The sequence below is a fragment of the Crocodylus siamensis genome, chromosome 4 (assembly GCF_052110815.1).
Source record: "Crocodylus siamensis isolate JL-2025a chromosome 4, ASM5211081v1, whole genome shotgun sequence".
NCBI classification, from domain to species: Eukaryota; Metazoa; Chordata; order Crocodylia; family Crocodylidae; genus Crocodylus; species Crocodylus siamensis.
This window is the reverse complement of record NC_143398.1, coordinates 204,518,336-204,535,523: the sequence shown is the minus strand read 5'-3', so window position 1 is coordinate 204,535,523 and position 17,188 is coordinate 204,518,336. Positions and strand designations below refer to the sequence as shown.

General features: G+C 43.2%; 1 protein-coding gene across 3 annotated transcripts in view; it reads right to left on the bottom strand.

Annotated features, from left to right (window-relative positions):
- LOC149867463 (neurabin-1-like) overlaps positions 1 to 15,616 on the bottom strand; it is an 83,119-nt gene extending 67,503 nt beyond the window's left edge. For 2 of the 3 annotated variants that reach the window (XM_090045463.1, XM_090045465.1), the window contains exons 1-2: positions 14,929 to 15,063; positions 12,855 to 14,680 (exon numbers count right to left, since the gene is read on the bottom strand). In XM_090045463.1, the coding sequence (XP_089901589.1) occupies positions 12,855 to 14,444 (1,590 nt within the window). In that variant the 5' untranslated portion in view covers positions 14,445 to 14,680; positions 14,929 to 15,063. Of the gene's footprint in view, positions 1 to 12,854; positions 14,681 to 14,928; positions 15,064 to 15,490 lie in introns of those variants that run through there. The other variant, XM_090045464.1, reaches the window with a different exon arrangement.
- Between the last annotated feature and the right edge of the window lie 1,572 nt (positions 15,617 to 17,188).

The window sequence follows — 17,188 nt, the reverse complement described above, 5'->3', positions numbered from 1 at the left end:
AATTAGGAGTCTGGAAATACTGAGAACCTACAGACATCAAGAAAATAAAATACATTTAGTGGGACTAAGACCTACAAGGAGTCATAAGTAGAGTAGAAACAAAAGAAACCCTAAAAACAGAATAGACCTATTGCCTGAGTATGGTAACATTCTTCATGATAAGAGAAAGAAAGACATGTTCAATAAATATTTCTTTACACGCTTTCTTTATGTGAAAAGACAAGAAGATGCCACACTTTTCAGTCCACTAGTAATTAAAGAGCATGTCAAAATCCATCTACTAAGTATTTAAAATCAGCAGCTTTGGATAACCAACACACCACCACTTTTAGAATAATCTCAGGAAATATATGGCCTAAATATATTGATAGTTAATAGCTTTTGGAAGACCGTAAAAACTCCAGGTAACTGTAGGAGTGCTAATATTGTGTCAATACTCAAAAAGACATGCAGGATCACCCAAATAATAAGACAGTTAACTTAATATCAGTACTATTAATATCAATACCCCAATATAAATAATATTAAAAGCTGATATAGGACATTGCTACCAAAGAAAAAAGGGTAGAAGCACAATAAACATGGGCCAGCAGTGCAGGGATGTAGTCAGGAAGGCCAACTGCACCTTGTCATGCATCCACAGATGCATCTTGAGCAGGTCCAGAGAGGCGATCCTCTCCCTCTATGCGGCACTGGTCAGGCAGCAGCTGGAGTACTGCGTCCAGTTCTGGGTGCCACACTTCAAGAGGGATGTGGACAGTATGGAGAGGGTCCAGAGGAGGGCCACCCGCATGATCGGGGGCAGCAGGGCAGGCCCTACGAGGAGAGGCTACAGGACCTGAACCTGTTCAGCCTCCACAAGAGAAGGCTGAGCGGGGAATCTAGTGGTGTGTTACAAATGCATCAGAGGGGACCAGCAGGCATTGGAGGAGTCCCTGTTCCCCTGAGCGCTACCAGGAGTGACTAGAAATAACAGTTACAAGCTGGCAGAGGGTAGATTCACTCTAGACATCAGGAGGCACAACTTCACTGTCAGGGCAGCTAGGATCTGGAACCAACTTCCAAGCAAAGTGGTGCTGGCTCCTACCCTGGGGGTCTTTGGGAGGAGGCTGGATGAACACCTTGCTGGAGTCATTTCACACCAGTACTTTTTCCTGCCAAGGCAGGGGGTCGGACTTGATGATCTGCTCAGGTCCCTTCCCGCCCTACCAACTACGAAACTATGAAACATGCTTTTATAGATAATAGGTTATAAAAAAATCTGATTTTTGATGAAATTATGGAATTAGTTAATAAAAGTAAAGCATAGATTAATGCGCTTGAACTTTTATAAGACTTCGTACTATGTAAGATTCTGATTTAAAAACATACCCCGAACAAAAATGAATATGTATATGCTAAATGGATAACAAACTGGTTGATACCTGGTTGTCAATGAGGAATCATCAACTGGTGGTTGTCTAGTGAGGTTATGCAGGGCATCAATGAAAGCCCTGATGCTAGTGAAATTTTTTGAATCAATGATTTAGAAATAGAAAAGTCACTGCTGATAAAATCTGCAGAAGACAAGTGCGGTAACTAATGAGGCAGACAAGGTAGAGATCTGGAATGCATGGTAAGCAAAGCCTATTCAAACAAAATGTCTATTAACACAATAAAAAGCAAGATTATACATATAGAAACAAAGAATGCAATCCATATCTAGAGAATGGAAACTTGTATCCTGCACAGCAGTGACTCAGGAAAGGCTGTATGGATGAGTCACAGCAGACAAGCAACTGAGTATCAGTTCCCAAAATAATGCCATAGCAAAAAAAGGACTACCAAGATTGTGGATATATGTGCAAGGAGTAGAGCAGGAAATGGTATTATCTTTGTAGATGATGCTGGATAACATGATATGAAACTGTACTGTGTGCAGTTTGGGTATCCGCGTTCTACAGTAAATGTCTATTTACAGTAAAAAGACAGAAAATTTTGAAAAAACAATGGAGAGGGTGTTGAAGAGCTACTCAAGTATGCTTACAGTGAGAGAGTGGAATCTGTTTAGCTTATCAAAAGAAAACTGATGGAGGACTTGATTTCAAATGTACAATTATCCTTGCAGGAAGAAAATTCCAGGTAATAAAGATCTGTTTAATGTAGCACAGAAAGGCATAAGAAGAATAAACAAGTAGAAGCTGTAAGTCAGATGAATTCAAACTATCAGATAAGCCTGTAGATTCTAAACAGGGTGCACAGTTAACTACTTGAACAAACTACCAAGGGAAAGTCTTACATCTTGAAATCTTCAACTTGAGATTGGATGCTTTTCTGGAAGATATGCTTTAGTCAAGCACAGGTTATGGTGCTGACTAGAAGGGTGACGTTTTCACAGGCTGTGTATCATGGCCTTTTACATACAGGAGATTAAACTATATGATGCAATGGTCCTTTCCTAAGCTTATGAATCTATTGAGCTTGAAGAAGGTAAGATCTGAATGATAGCCAGCACGGCTTCATCTCTTTCTGTGACCAGGTAACCCACCACCTAGACATGAGAGAGCAGGTTGACATTGTATACCTTGACTTCCAAAAGGCCTTTGATCTAGTATTCCACAATGTCCTTGCAAGAAAATTGAAGGATTGCGGGTTTAACTCTGAGACAATCAGGTGGGTGAGAAACTGGCTGCAGGATAGGACCCAGAGTCATAGTAAATGGATGTGTGTCATCTTGGTGAGAAGTGGGCAGCGGTGTCCCGCAGGGGTTTGTCCTTGGTCCAATACTTTTCAACTTCTTTATTAACAATTTGGATGTGGGGGTGAAGACTGGCCAAGTGTCCAATGACACCAAGTTATGGGAAAGTGTGGGCATGCTTGAAGACTGGTTACAGATACAGGTGGACTTAGACAGGCTAGCAAGTTGGGCGGATCAGAATCTGATGAAGTTCAGCATCAAGAAATGTAATGTGCTCCACCTTGAGATGAGCAACCCGCAAAACACCTACAGGCGTGATGGCACCAAACTGATTGGAACCATAAATGGAAGGGACCTGGGGGTAATAATAGACCACAGTATGAATATAAGCCAGCAGTACCATGCTATAGCCAGTAGGGCAAATAATACTCTGGCTTGCATCAATCGATGCATCTCCAGCAAAACCAAGGAGGTGATTCTTCTGCTCTACTTAGCACTGGTAAGACTGCAGCTGGAGTACTGCATGCAGTTCTGGGCACCACACTTTAATGAGGACATGGACAAGCTTGAGAGAATCCAAAGAAGAGCCACCCATATGATCAGTCTTACATGGCAAGCTATATGAGAAAAGGTTGAGGGATCTGGGACTCTTCAACCTGAAGAAAATAAAGGTGAGAGGGGACCTGGTAGCAGCCTACTGCTACACTAGGGGAGCACATCAAGGGCTCAGTGAGCAACTGTTCACCAGGGCACCCAAGGGGAAAACTAGGAGTAACAGCCACAAACTCCTGGAAGACCAATTCACGCTCAACATTAGGAAAAGCTTCTAGTCAGGGTATCTAGACTGAGGAATAAGCTCCTTCAGAGGTGGTGCAATCAGCTACCCCGGAAATCTTCAAGAGGAGACTGGACCCAAAATTTCTAAAATTCAATGCATTATCTTGACCATACAATTTTTACTTCACTCAAGTGAAAATTGTTCCCAAGCAAAGAACTACACTATTTTAAATACATAATATGGTCACCCATCTGTGCTGTTACAACTATTAAAACCCAGACACAGTTCATGATATATTTGTACCTAATTTAAAGTTATCATTTCAACCTACCACCTCAGCTGAAGTACATAATCAGATGACCTCTACTTATTCTTCTCTGTATTTCTAAATACTACAAGCTAATCATTTCAAAATCCATTATTTGTTGTACTGTGAGTAGAAGATGTTTTTTCATGATAAAGTACATTTATTTAATCAGCAAAGCAAGAAACCTGAATTTTAACAATTGATTCTAATCTTCTCTTGCATTTGCACTTTTTTCTTGTTGACTGAATATAGACCTTTAGTAACTAAACAGGGTGGACATACTTTATCTATGAACATTTAAGCTATTATAGAGCTTAAACATTTATTCAGATTTATAAATCTTTATCGCCTATATTATAATCAAAATAGTAAAGACATTCTTTTCTTCTAGACAATTTTTTATTTGTGATGTTTCAGGATCTATTGGAATTCAGTTAAAATTCAAAACAGTGGTCTTTTTTAGTTGAGCAATTTGGATGCATTAAAAAAAGTTTCTGTAAATTATGTTCTCCACTTAAAACTGATTTATCAATCAAAGTAAGTATGATCTATTTACAGTAAAGACAGAAAAACTTAATTTTCCTAGCCACAAACCAAAATCTGGGGACCACAAGACACAACTTTTCAAGATGCACAAGCACCAGTCACTGATCTGCAACTGGTGCCCAACTCAAATAATAATTTGTCATTAAGGCCAAGTACAGATAATTAAAAAGCCCAGGTTGAATCAAGTCAATCTCCACAGGTCAATCTAAGCTGCATAGATCGACCCAATAAACAAGTGAAGACATTCACTTTTGATTCCAGAAATGCAGCCACCTGCTGCCTGCAGTGGCCCAGACCAGAAGCCAGGGGGCATCAGAGCACACCTCTCTGCTCAACTGGAGCACACCATTGGGGCAAAGCTAGCCCACTCACCCTGCAAGGTGCAGTTTGCAGGGGAGGTGCAAAGCATGCTAGGATGCTGGGGGACTGTGAGTTAACTGATCCCCTACAAATTCAAGTCAAGTGTGATACTACATCCATCCAGTTTTATCATAAATGGGTTTCACCCATTTTTAAAGGAGTTTATGTGCTCTGAACTTCTGTTGCGTTACAGATGTGAACTGGTTTCCAATCACTTATATCAGTTTGTGTGTTGTCTTAAGAAGTCCCTTGGACTAGAGACAGAAACAAGTCATACCTGAAAAGATAAAAACCAACAAAACAGGAGAAAAATAATGTTTTAATTTAACTACATAACTTTCTTCAGGAGCTGCATTTAAAATTATCTTGGAGCTTTAAACAACTTAAGCTGTTTCAATTTAAACAACTGGAAAGCTGCAGTTTGGCCATCCCAAACTATAGTCAGTGAAATGAATGGTTTCTAGTCACCTTGTCATTCAAGATTTTAGAAAAATCTTGATCTCAGACATGTAGTTTTTATCTATGGATTCGAAGAGAAGCATATACTTTCCTGCTCTATCCATTCCTAGTTACTCAATTTTGAATGAAATGGAAATTAAACTGAATATGCTGAGCAAAGTCAAACCAAGAAAATACTCTGTACCAGCAAAAAAAGGCTGTTGCTGTCAAAAGAAGCATTAGCAAGTCAACAAATGGCTTCTAAGCTGTGCCAACAACTAGAACCATTCTATTGGTTTGACTGTCTTTAAAACTCTGACATTTACTCCTTATATAATCATCTATTCAAATGATTTAAATAAATAAATGTATAATATTTAGACCTTAAGAAATGCTTTTCAGAATTTAAAATGTAATTGTAAACATTTATTTTTGAAATAATTGATTTTTATTCATTTGAATTTCTGAGCACCAGAAGCAGATTTCCATGTTTATGCATAGATGAGGTACTGTAAAAGCAGATGAGGACAAATTTCCCGAGTCTTCCCAAAATGCTCAAGCCTTCATCTCAGAACAGAAAAGTAATCCATCTTCTTTTGAGACAGTTATTAGGATTATTAACTAGTATCCATTTTAAAGCAAACCTTCTGACCACATATCCACTAGAAGGAGAATATAGCAATTCAGTGGTGGCCAACCTGTGGCACAAGTGCCATGGGAGGTATGGGCAGCCTCCATGTATGGCACACAGCAGATGAGGGAGAGAGCAGGGACCACAAAGCAGAGCATCAGACTGGGCAGAGAACAGAAAGCAGAGCAGCCTATTAAGCAGGGAAAGGGGATTGAAGCTGTATTGAGGGAGAGCATGGGGTTTTATTTGTGGTCTGTGTGCCAGAAACATTACCAATATTAAGCCTCCTTAAAACATAAGAGGTATACTATTTATTGTTCACTGTAAATTTAACCGATTAAACAGAAAAAAATAAAATAATATCGTTGATGAATGCCGAAAACATTATTAAAATATTTGCTCAACATTTCTGACCAGCTCTAGAACTGGTCAAATGCCACAGCTAAAAGATCAATCAACTAAGTAAACCAATGAATATCAGAGTTCACTCTGTTTACCCCCCTTCATATAATAAATTTGTGGAGCATCCCAGGACTTGTAACAAGAGTACCTGGTTTCAGTCATGAGTGGGGGACTAATTACACATGGATCCTTCGTGGGGGGTGTCTGGAGTACACAAACACACACACACGTACTGAGCTATGGGGCCACCATGGCTTGAAACACTATTAACTCTGCTGGGATTCAGCCCAATGAACAACACAGAAAATCATGACTCTTCTGGCTGTGAACTAGTATCATGCATAGTTTGAATTATATATAAGTAGGTACAAAAGTGCTATTCAAAATGGTGTTTATGGAGTACCTATATTAAAATTTGCAGCAGTTTCTAAAAAGGTAAAATGTATCAATTCTGGATGAACTAAGGCTATGGGTACCCATAGTAACTTGCCTAGGTGCCAATTACTACAGGCATGTTTATTTCAAAGTTAGTGTTTTCAAATTTGCTCTTAATTTCCATGTGCTCAGGGAGGTCAGGGTCTGACAGTAAAGGGGGGGCCACCAGCTGCAGGGGGAAGAAGTTGGGGGACAGAGGGCAGGGCAAGGGGGCCATCTAAACCCCTCAGACTGATTTCCCCTCCTATAGCAGCGGGAGGGAGACAAACTTAAAGCAAATCTCCAATAATTAGATTTTATACCTGGAAAACTAACAAATTTATAATTTTTCTATGTACAGAATCTAATTATTGGGGAGTCATCCTATATTCAGGGTCATCTTACATTCAAGTAAATGTAGTATTTAGATATAGGTCTACAGAAGCTCTTGGGGTCATCAGCTGAAGAGTATATTGGATTCTTCTGCATCACTCTAAGTCTATATTACTAAAAGTCCTTTCTTTACTACTACAATCAAAAAGCCCTTGCCTTTACTAAATCCAATTTGCTTACATGGCAAGTGAACCTAAGCCAGTAAGAGAAGTAACACTGAGCATATTTAAGAAAACATCTGATAAATTCATTTTTGCCTGGTTATTCTTAAGGACTACAAATAAGAAATGAAAACCAAAGAATTTCCATAGCAGACCAGATCAACTGAAGAATCCCTGCCAACACTTAGTGGCAATAGACAATAGCCAAGACTTTGTCAAATGAAAATCTCAACACCTAGCCAGTTGAGTCTGATAATCTGATGAAGATGATGAGAGTTTACTTTCCTGATTTTTTCCAGGGATCTGAAATCTCGTATTATAACGACTCCACAACTACTGGTACAAATACAGACTCTCTCTAAAAATGCGGCTAGGCTCTGGGGCCTGATATCTTGAGAATTCTAGTTTGATTATATATTATGCCAAAAAAACCTTTCTGCTCAAAATCTCTAAACTTGCATTGTCTCATATACAACTATTCCATTTTGGCAGTTAATAAAATCCAAGATTACTTCAAAAACCTAATTCTGTATTTCACTCACTATACAGGTTCAGTGAAATGTACTGCAAACATCTAAACTTTGGATTATGAAAAATAATTTGAGAAGTCAGAGCTACAGAAAACCAAAATTTAAACAATTTACCTGTAACCCAACAATTTAATCTTATCCATCTTTTAAGCATAAAACAACACTAAAAACTTAGCTCTAAAAATAAAAAGTTACTCAAATTATCATAGCTAATTCAAATTCCCCATATGAAAAAACCCCAAGAGCACACAAGAAAACTCAACCCCTCTCAAAAACTAACCTCCTTGTTAAACAAAGATGAAAACACACACTTAGGTATTGCTGTTATCTGTCACAGAGCTTCCCCTCCCCCATGGAGGACTCTGAACTGTTTTAAGCGCCTTTAGCAAAAACAAGCACATAGGACATTTTTACAGGTGTAGTGGGGCGCAGTGCCGACCTGCGCTAATTAAAAGCCCCTGCGTATCACCTGTACCGGCATCCCTGTACCGAAGAAATGGTGGTGGGGCACATCCAACATGTTTTATTTCAAAGTGCCCTGCATCATTCTTTCAGCACAGAGACACATGGGGATGCCGATACATATGACGTGGAAGACAGGAGCACATCAATTTCCGTGCTGCAGCAGACTTGATTAACTGAGTCTGCTCTGACGCACTGGATTTCCAGCACGTCAGAGCAGGCCCCCTGCACGTGTATAGGAGCCCATAGGTATCATCTTTACATGCTACTTTCACCTACGCCAGTGGTATGATAAAAAAGAGGGATATGTTTTTGGTTTTCAGAACAAGTTTCAATCAACTAGTTCTTATGCATACCCCAAGTCAAACAGTAGGAAAAAAACCCAAAGAAATTATTCCATCCAGGTGCAATATGAAACAAAATGTAGAGCAGAGGACCATCATGACTCAAATTACCTTCACACATACACTGAACAACAGAGGTGATGAAACAAACCTATGGTATTTGACATGACTATCACGAGAGATGAGTAACTGCCCAATACTACTTTGTGGGATGTAAATGAAAGAGACAAATGAAGGGAGCCTAACCCCTCTCTCTGTCAATTTTGTAGACATCAGGCAACAGTAGGGCTTGGAGTGGGGGGAGAATCACTCATCTAAAGCAAGCAGAAATCTCTCTCAGATATAGGACATCAGCATTTGCAGGATCTAAGCACTGATTTACAAACATTTTTCAGCAAACATTACTGTGAAAATAGCCCTCCAACTATGAATCAAGAGGCAAAACAAGGCAGCACTTCCATAGCTGGTGTTTATCTACTTGCCAACAAACTGTTCTAAATCATGTTCCCAAACTACACTATAGCCACAGAGTAGTACAGGGCTTTAATGCTATTCAACTACAGGGTTAAACATAGCTTGATTCCAGCTCTACTGCCACTCAGAATCTCCTAAATTTTGCAAATGACCACAGAGTTCTAAATCACAACAGTGAAAAGTTGTATTAATAAAAGTAAATTTCATTTAGCTGTTGCATGAGAAATTCTCATGAGCATCACTATCAATACTTTGGGGGTGATTATGTGGGAGCTATTCCCCAGGCACTCGCATGCAAGAGACAGGCGCCCCAAAACAAGAGATGCTAGGAAGCCATACAGGTAACAGAAACCAATTGTTATCCATATAGCACCCAGTCAGCCATAACATGGGAAAGCAAAGACAGCATGCTTCTTCCTTTAAAACAGGGGTGTAAAACTCTGCCCTGCACGCTGGATGAGGATCTCTGAGCTGGTCTGCAAGCTGGATCTGGCCACACCAGAGCCACTGAGCAGGGCCAGTCCATGGGGCACCATGTGCAACCCACTCCCCATGCAGGCCTCCTGTGCTGCAGGCAACACCCACTGGCCCCATTCTGGGGCTTGTGCTGCAGGCAGTGCTTAGGCTAGATTTGGCACCATAAGCACTGTCTGTAGCCCAGGGGACTGACACAGGGCATGAGCTGTATATGGTGCCTCACCAGCTCAGCCCTGAGTGCCAGCCGTCTGTGCACACTAGAACCAGTGTGTAGAGCAGTCTAGCAGGGTGCTGCATGCAGTACATATCCTGTGCCAGCCTGCTGTGCCACAAGCAACGTGTGCAGTGCCAGATTCAGCCAGCAGGCAGCACAAGCCTTGGAGCAGGGCCAATTCTACATATGGCTCATGGGCTGGACTTTGTGCTCCAAATTCTGCTTGCAGCACAGGGGACCAGCTGCATGTGGCACTCCAGCCCAGACAGTCTTGCATGCTGGCTCCAGGACAGCCTGATCTGGACCAGTCCCAGAACCACCGTACAGCTAGTCCAGCATGGCTAGTCTAGCATAGGCACTGCATGCAACCCACACCCCAGACTGCTGGGTTGAGCATGCACACCAGACTGGCTCTGCAGACAGCATGCAGTATCAGTCCAAGATCCATCTGTCAAAACATGCAAGTTAAGGTGGTAAGGGGTAATAAGGAAATAATTTATTTGCAGAAACATGAAAGCTGGAAGGATGGAAAAGCAATAGGCTTACTTCCCAAGACAGCAGAGAAAGAAAAAAACAAGTAGACACCCAATCCCAGCTTTGCACTAGCTAAGAGATTCTGGAGTGAGAAGATTGGAAGAAACAGAAAGAACACCTCTTCTAGCAGCCAGAGTTTCTGGAAAGACCTTCACAGCAATTCACCCCCAACTGAATCTAACAATATCGTGCTGATAAAAATACCGGCAACGTCTTCCCATTGGATATGATAGTAGGGCAAATCTCTTACTATTGTACTAACTTGGTTATGGGTGGGATATCAAAATAATATCTCAGATTTCTTTTTTCTTCACATGGTTGAATCTCCAAGCCCTGTATATGAAAACACGTTTGCAAAGAAGTGCTGAGTTACTGGAGAAATTAAGAAAAAATGAAAGAACTTTAAAAAAAAAAGTGTATTTCCCTAATACAGCTTTCAGCAAACTTTTCAGACTGTGGGCTGGAAAGATCCAGCTCTGATCAGAGGAGAGTGGGTGCTGGGGCTCATCTTCCCCACCATGTTTCCCCCCCACCCACACAGCTCTGGTCATTGCTGCTTCTCCCCATCATGGCAAATGCAAAGTACCCCACTGCTGAAGGCAGTGGAAGCCTCATTGCTGTAGGCTAAATCCAACGGCTCTGAAGACCATAGGTTGCCAACCCCTATCCCATCCTAGTATTTAAGATACCCTGGTCATGGACTGGTACCCCAATGTACAAACACAAAACAAAAAGACTGGAAAGGCGGTAGAAAACGAAATGGAGAAAACTGGAAAACCAGCATTCAAAACAATGCACAGAAAGATACCCTATAATCTATCAGAGGAATGTTAATGTGCAATAAACTAAGGTATGGATTAGCACTGCACTAGCTAGCTCACATCAATTCCCTGAACAGACCTTTAGTATGTGCTAAATAATTTCCTCCAATCTGTAATTTCCTATGATGACATGTCTCCAGTCAAAATCAGCGGCCAATTTCCAGTACTTCACACATGTTCACCTGTTGTAGCTCATGAGTATACCCAGGTGACCTACATGAATGCCATATTAAAGCCATCGTGTGTATAGGACAAATTAAAAAATTACATGAAACAAGATCACTAATAGCAGTTCATCACTTAATAAGATTCTCTATAGCGCAGAGATCTAAATCTCAGGATGTGCAACCTCCATCTTTACAAGTTTTTAACTGTAGGTTAGACTAGTGGTTCACAACCTTTTTAGACCCAAGCACCTCTCAGAAAATGCCAACTCCTAGCTTTCATGGGTTTCTTGACCATGGAAAAAGTACAATTCCTCTGTTGCAAAGAACTCAAAGACCACAACAGGTCAGAATGTTTTTGTGGATTCCTAATTCAAAATCTCTGGATTTATCAAATAAATCGTATCTAGGTGTTTCCTACTGTGTTGCAGCACCCTGATTAAGAATTGCTGGGTTAGACAAATACGTAGCTGGCATAGTTTAGACAGGGATATTCCTGCCTGGTCCAGAGGACTGGATATACAAGACCTCCTGAGATCCTTTCTATCTGTTATTCTATGTTGTTAAACACCATTGCATCCTTAGTGCAATTCTTGTCAAACTGGAATCCTGATTAAGAACCACTGTTACCTAACAAACATAGCCAGTACTCTCTGCACACCACAGTGCTGCAGTCTTCAGGAAAGCTCTGCAAGCGTTCATGGCTGAAGAATGGTTTGCGAACAAAGTTTTCCAACTTGGTTAAGAGAAAGTTGTATCCTGTTTATCTACCACACCAAATTGTTCTTTTTAGTTTAACCTCTGTAGGAATTGTGAAAGACAGTGAGCTGTTATTACATCCCTCAAATCAAGAAAACAAAAGTTCAGCATGAGCAAGATTAAAGAATTGAGATTGACACAGTTGAAAAAGCTCCTTTCCTAAATATTATCTAATATCACAGAAAAATGTGTATTTAAAACAACTGTCACCACTCCTGGGACTTATCTCAAGTTTTCTGGGTGATCTCAAATATAGAATATTGTTTGAGGTGGATGGAGATTCAAAATCCTAAATAATTTTGAGTTTACAATCCGCACAAATTTATAAGACCCCATCTTCTGCAGAGTTGTAGAAATACAGCCCATTACTTGTATAAAATCATGCCACCATTTCTACAGAATATAGACCAACATGATACAAAAGAACTTCACAAAAGTTATTATTAAAACAGAATCCCAGTATCTAAATTAGGATGATGTCCTTTGCTGTTTTAAGGAAAATAATTTTTCTAATCGTCAATTATGAAAACAAGTCTGAGGTTGAATGCAAACCTTTTAAACATCTGTGTTTTTTATCATACATACTTTCCTATATGTATTAACATGGCAGAATAAAGAAAAGCCTTCCTCCTACAAACATTTTATACAAATATGTAAGTGGAAGAAGAACAAAACGAGAATTTAGAACCTTTCTAATTATTGCTCTAAAATAGTAATCAACTATTTACATTCTGGCACAGAAGTAGGCCTTTCCTTTATATAATTAAGGAAAGCTTAATTTGTTTCCTTATATTGAACAAAAGTTGCCTTTTATAAAGTACAGAATTTTCAAAAATCAGTCTAATATTTCTGACACCAATAGTTTTCTTATTTTAAAATTAAGCAATTCTATTACAATAATATTTTACATGCATAGATTTCTTGCATGGTTGACACATTTAGAACGAAACACCTTCAAAACACTTTACCTTGATAGGAGCTGTTGAGAACTTGACTCTTCTGTCCTGCTCAAGATCTTCATCTTCAGAAAGTCCAGGAAGCTCCTCATATTCATTGTCATAGATATACTCCTCTTCTACATCTAACGTTTCTTTACCTTCAGAGCCCTGGTTTTCCGACTCTGCATCCCTGTCACCATCAAAACCAGCATTCTCTATTCCAAAACCAGTGGGAGAATATGCACTGAACTTCTCTTTCTGATTTTCCCCCACCTGCTCCTCCTCCTCCTCTTCAGTGTCCCCCTCTTGTTCCAGACTGTCCTGACCGTATGTGACTGCACCCTCCTTCAGAGGCACTTCCTCTTTTAACTCTTTCTGACTGACCTCACTGTCATCTTCAAACTTCTCAATTCCTCTAAACATATACTCATTTCCTTTCCCCTCCACAGACTGAAATTGGAATGACTGGTCCTCTTGGAACACATTTTCATGCCCCGAGATTTCTTCCTGGACTAGTTCACTCTGATTTCTCTCTACCCAGGGTGCCTGTGAGGAGGCATTAGCTGACGCCCACTTAGCCTCCTTATCAGATGTGATATTCCCATCCTGCTCCTCCCTGTTACCTACTTCCACATGTGCTTTGCTCAGCTCACTCCTGCTATGGCCTAAAAGACATACAGACACTTTGGAGGATGGGCTCTCCTCTGTGGATCCTTCAGTGGCAGTAGGTGACGCCCTATCGCAGGAAAACACGTGATCTTCACTTGGACTACTCTGACTTTTGGAAATCTCTTTGGGTTCTTCAGTATCACTATCACCCAGGAAACTTTCTAGCCTCCTAGAAATGGGCCCCGCATTCAGGGAGGAGAATCTCAGCCCACTGCTAGGATGCTGCTGCCTTTGTTCATCACTGCTTTGATTTTCAGCTCTTTCTGGGGCAACATGAAGGCTCACATCTGTATTGAAATTAAAGTGATCCACCACACTGCTATAATCAGGAGAGGCTGAACCACATCTCTTCTTATCTTCACCTCGTTCACATTTGCTGGGAGTATATCTGTCCATTGAACTCCGCTGCTTTATATTCCTCTCAAAAAGTTTCCTAGTCTCTGAAAACTTTTCTGCCAGGGCAATTTTGTCCAGATCTCCCTCCTCATTGCTGCGGACAATTTTGTCGCTGGCGGAAGGCACAGGCAGCGAGTCTGGGGGGCTGGTGCTCATATTAAAGAGGTTATTTTTTTGGACGCTGAGGAAAGACGGGCTGCTCGGGGAAGGCCCAAGATCTGTCGGTGCTGTCCTGCTGATGACTTTGGCTTCAACAAGCGGGCTGCTCTCACAGGCTGGTGTGGAAGAGGAGCCCCCCATCTGCATGAACATGTTTTTGATCTTGTGTACTCGGTTGCCATAGGTAGCAGCTCTACCTCGACTGTGTGGGTCACTTCCCCCTCCATTAGACGAGGTGTTCAACTTTTGCGGGAGGCTGGTTTTGCTGGGAGCACAGTCCGAGCTGTTCACCCCATCGAAGGAGCATTTGATGGCGTGAAAATCCGATTTATAGGCATTTCTGTGTGGTGAGGCGCTTCTCAAAGTCCTTTCCCCTTTTCCTTCCGTTTTCATCATGATCAGCCTGGAAAGCCCTTTCCCTCTGGGGCAGATCGAGGGCCAGCAGCGCCGGCCGCGCTCCCGCTGCCCGCCCCGAGTCGCAGGGCAGGCGGAGGACGCCGGGATGGAGCCGCCGCGTTGAGCCGGGCGAGTCTTACGTGTTCACATGGAGCCGTGTCGCGGCAGTGCGGGTCTGGCGTCCGTCTGCACACGGGCAGGAACTTCGCCGTCGATCAGGCCCGCCGGGAAGCCATCTGCCGGGCGGGGCAGGCGGAGACAGCGTAACTACCGCGGAACCCGCCGGCCCGGAGCTACCCCCACCCACGCCCCCGCCCGGCCGGCCCTGTCCTGCCCCCCTGGAGCGGCCCAGCCGGCCCGGCCCGGCCCTCCCACCCCGCAGGCGGGCGCGGGCCCCGCACGGAGGCCGGAGCCGAGCCGTGGAGCGGCTCTCGGGTCCCCCAGCGCCGTCACCCGCCTCGCCCGAAGTTTCCGAGCCGTCTACCTGGGGGCGGGGGTCCCGCCGGCCGCTGCCCCTCCGCGCCACCATTGTCCGGCCCGGGTCCTCGCCTCGCCCCGCCCCGCCTCGCCTCGCCCCACCCCCGCACGTCCCGCTTCGCTCTGCTCTGCTCTGCTCCGCTCCGCCGGCCGCGGAACTCGCCCGCCCGCGCGGCGCCTCCTCGCTCTGCTCTGCTGTGTGTCGCGCCCGCCCGCGCGCTCTCACACAAAGAGGCGGCGGCGCGAGCCCCGGCCCATTCCAACGTGGGAAGGCGGGGGAGGGGGGGGAGCGGAGCGGCCGGGGCGCCAGCGCGTTCGGGCTGTACCATGGCGGGTGGCGGCTGCGGGTGATACCATGTGCGCGGCCGCCCCGCACCCAGCTGTGCCCCAGCGGCCGGTGGCGCCGCGGCTCGACCCGGGAGCGGGGGCTGCCGCTGCCCCCCGCTCTCCTGCCTCCCGGGGCGCGGCGCCTGGGCCCGCGGGGGCTGCGTCCCCGAAACCCGGGAGAGCTGCGGCGCGCGGGTCCGCTCCGATCCCCCGGGCCCCGGCGCCCGCCCCGCTCCGCTCACCTCGCGGCTCCCTGCCGCCGGGTCGGAGGCAGCTGCAGGAGAGCGGGAGGAAAGCGCGAGGCGAGGGGAGCTGCAGGGCAGCAGTGGGAGGCTGAGACTGGCAGCCGCGTGGTGCGCGCATCTCCGGAGAGCGGGGAAACCAAAATGACGGGCCCTGTCGTGCTTGGAGGTGGCGAGCGCTGGCGCGGGGGACACCTGCTGCTGCCATCCTTAGTAGGGGAGCCCGCTCTCTGCTTTCTCTGCCCAAGAGCCTGGGCTCGATTTGTGCATCAGGCCAGGGCAATGAGGCAACATTTGTGGGTCGTGAAGGACGGAGGACAGCAGCCTCCAAAGAGCTGCTACTTATTAGGCAGCAGGAACTGAAATCCGGCATCCAATTCTGGCTCAGATTCTGTCTTCATTTAAACCCTGACAACAGGATGACTTCAGCCTGGCTGCCTGGATATAATTAAAGGGAGAATTTGACTTCTCAGCTTAGTCCTGCTTTGCACATGACAGATATGCAGTCACACAAAAGGAATCAGAAGAACCTCAAAAATGACCTATCAAAAGTATTGGACATTGGCAATGAAGAATATCTTAACTGATGGGTAGGACTGGTTGGAATCAGAATACCTGTTCTGGCAATTAGTCCAAACTGTTGAAATGTTTTGTGCTGTACTAAAGTGAAATTTTGAAATTTCCTGGAAATGCCAAATGACATTTTATTTTGACATAATAATTACCAACAGTTTCATAACAAAGATTCAAAGGTCTGAATATTTCAGTCTTTGAAATAACTTGGTTAAATATTTTTCTGTTAAAAATTACAATGAAATATGTGCATCTCAGGCACTGTAACTGACTTGCTTTAGTAGAATCAGTAATGCCCAGAACATTTTAGATTTGAATTCTAGAACTGTTAAGGCCATTTCTAATTGGCCTTAACAAAGATAGAACAACAGTAAGAAACCCCCAATGTTTGTACAAAATGTTTCTTAAAAATTTAAATTTCAAAAGCTTCCTTCCAACATGAAATAAAGTAAGAATTGGTTTAAAGAGTCTTCCATTATTCTTGTGTTGCCAGTGTTAGTCATAAACTTCTCACCAAAGGGCTGCCTCTAACATCAGACCTAGAAATGTTATTTGTCATCAAACTTCAAATATTACTATTCACAGTAACAAGCTCCTCATACGTTGAGATATTATAGTATTACAGTGAGCAAAATAGTGATGTGTTCCTTTAAATAAGCTATTTGTAATTTTTCTACCAAACTTTACAGAAATAGGAATGGTGGAAAGTACACTGTTTGTTATAAGCTGGGTTAAACTATATTGAACCCACAGGACCTGGAAGAGACCTACAATGCAAGCTTTTGAGTTCAACTGTTGGTAGAAAAAGATTTGAAGCTGTAAGCAGGGTAACTGTCTCTGGGTATTTCATTACTGGTGTGCTTAAAAGAAAGTACAAAGTCCTGCTTTGTTAAACAAACAAAATTATATCAAAGAAGCTTGGTTATTACCAATTTTGTCCATACTGGGAATAATATAAGTTATCTTGGCTACCCATTTGGGTCAGATGGGGTAACACTGGCGTCAGTGGGATGATCCTATCTCCATGCTAAAGAAAGTGCGAGCATTATTCCTGGTAAACCCATATGCAGAAAATAATGGGGCTGCTTCCAGAAATTACATTTGACCAGAAGGAATTAAAACTAG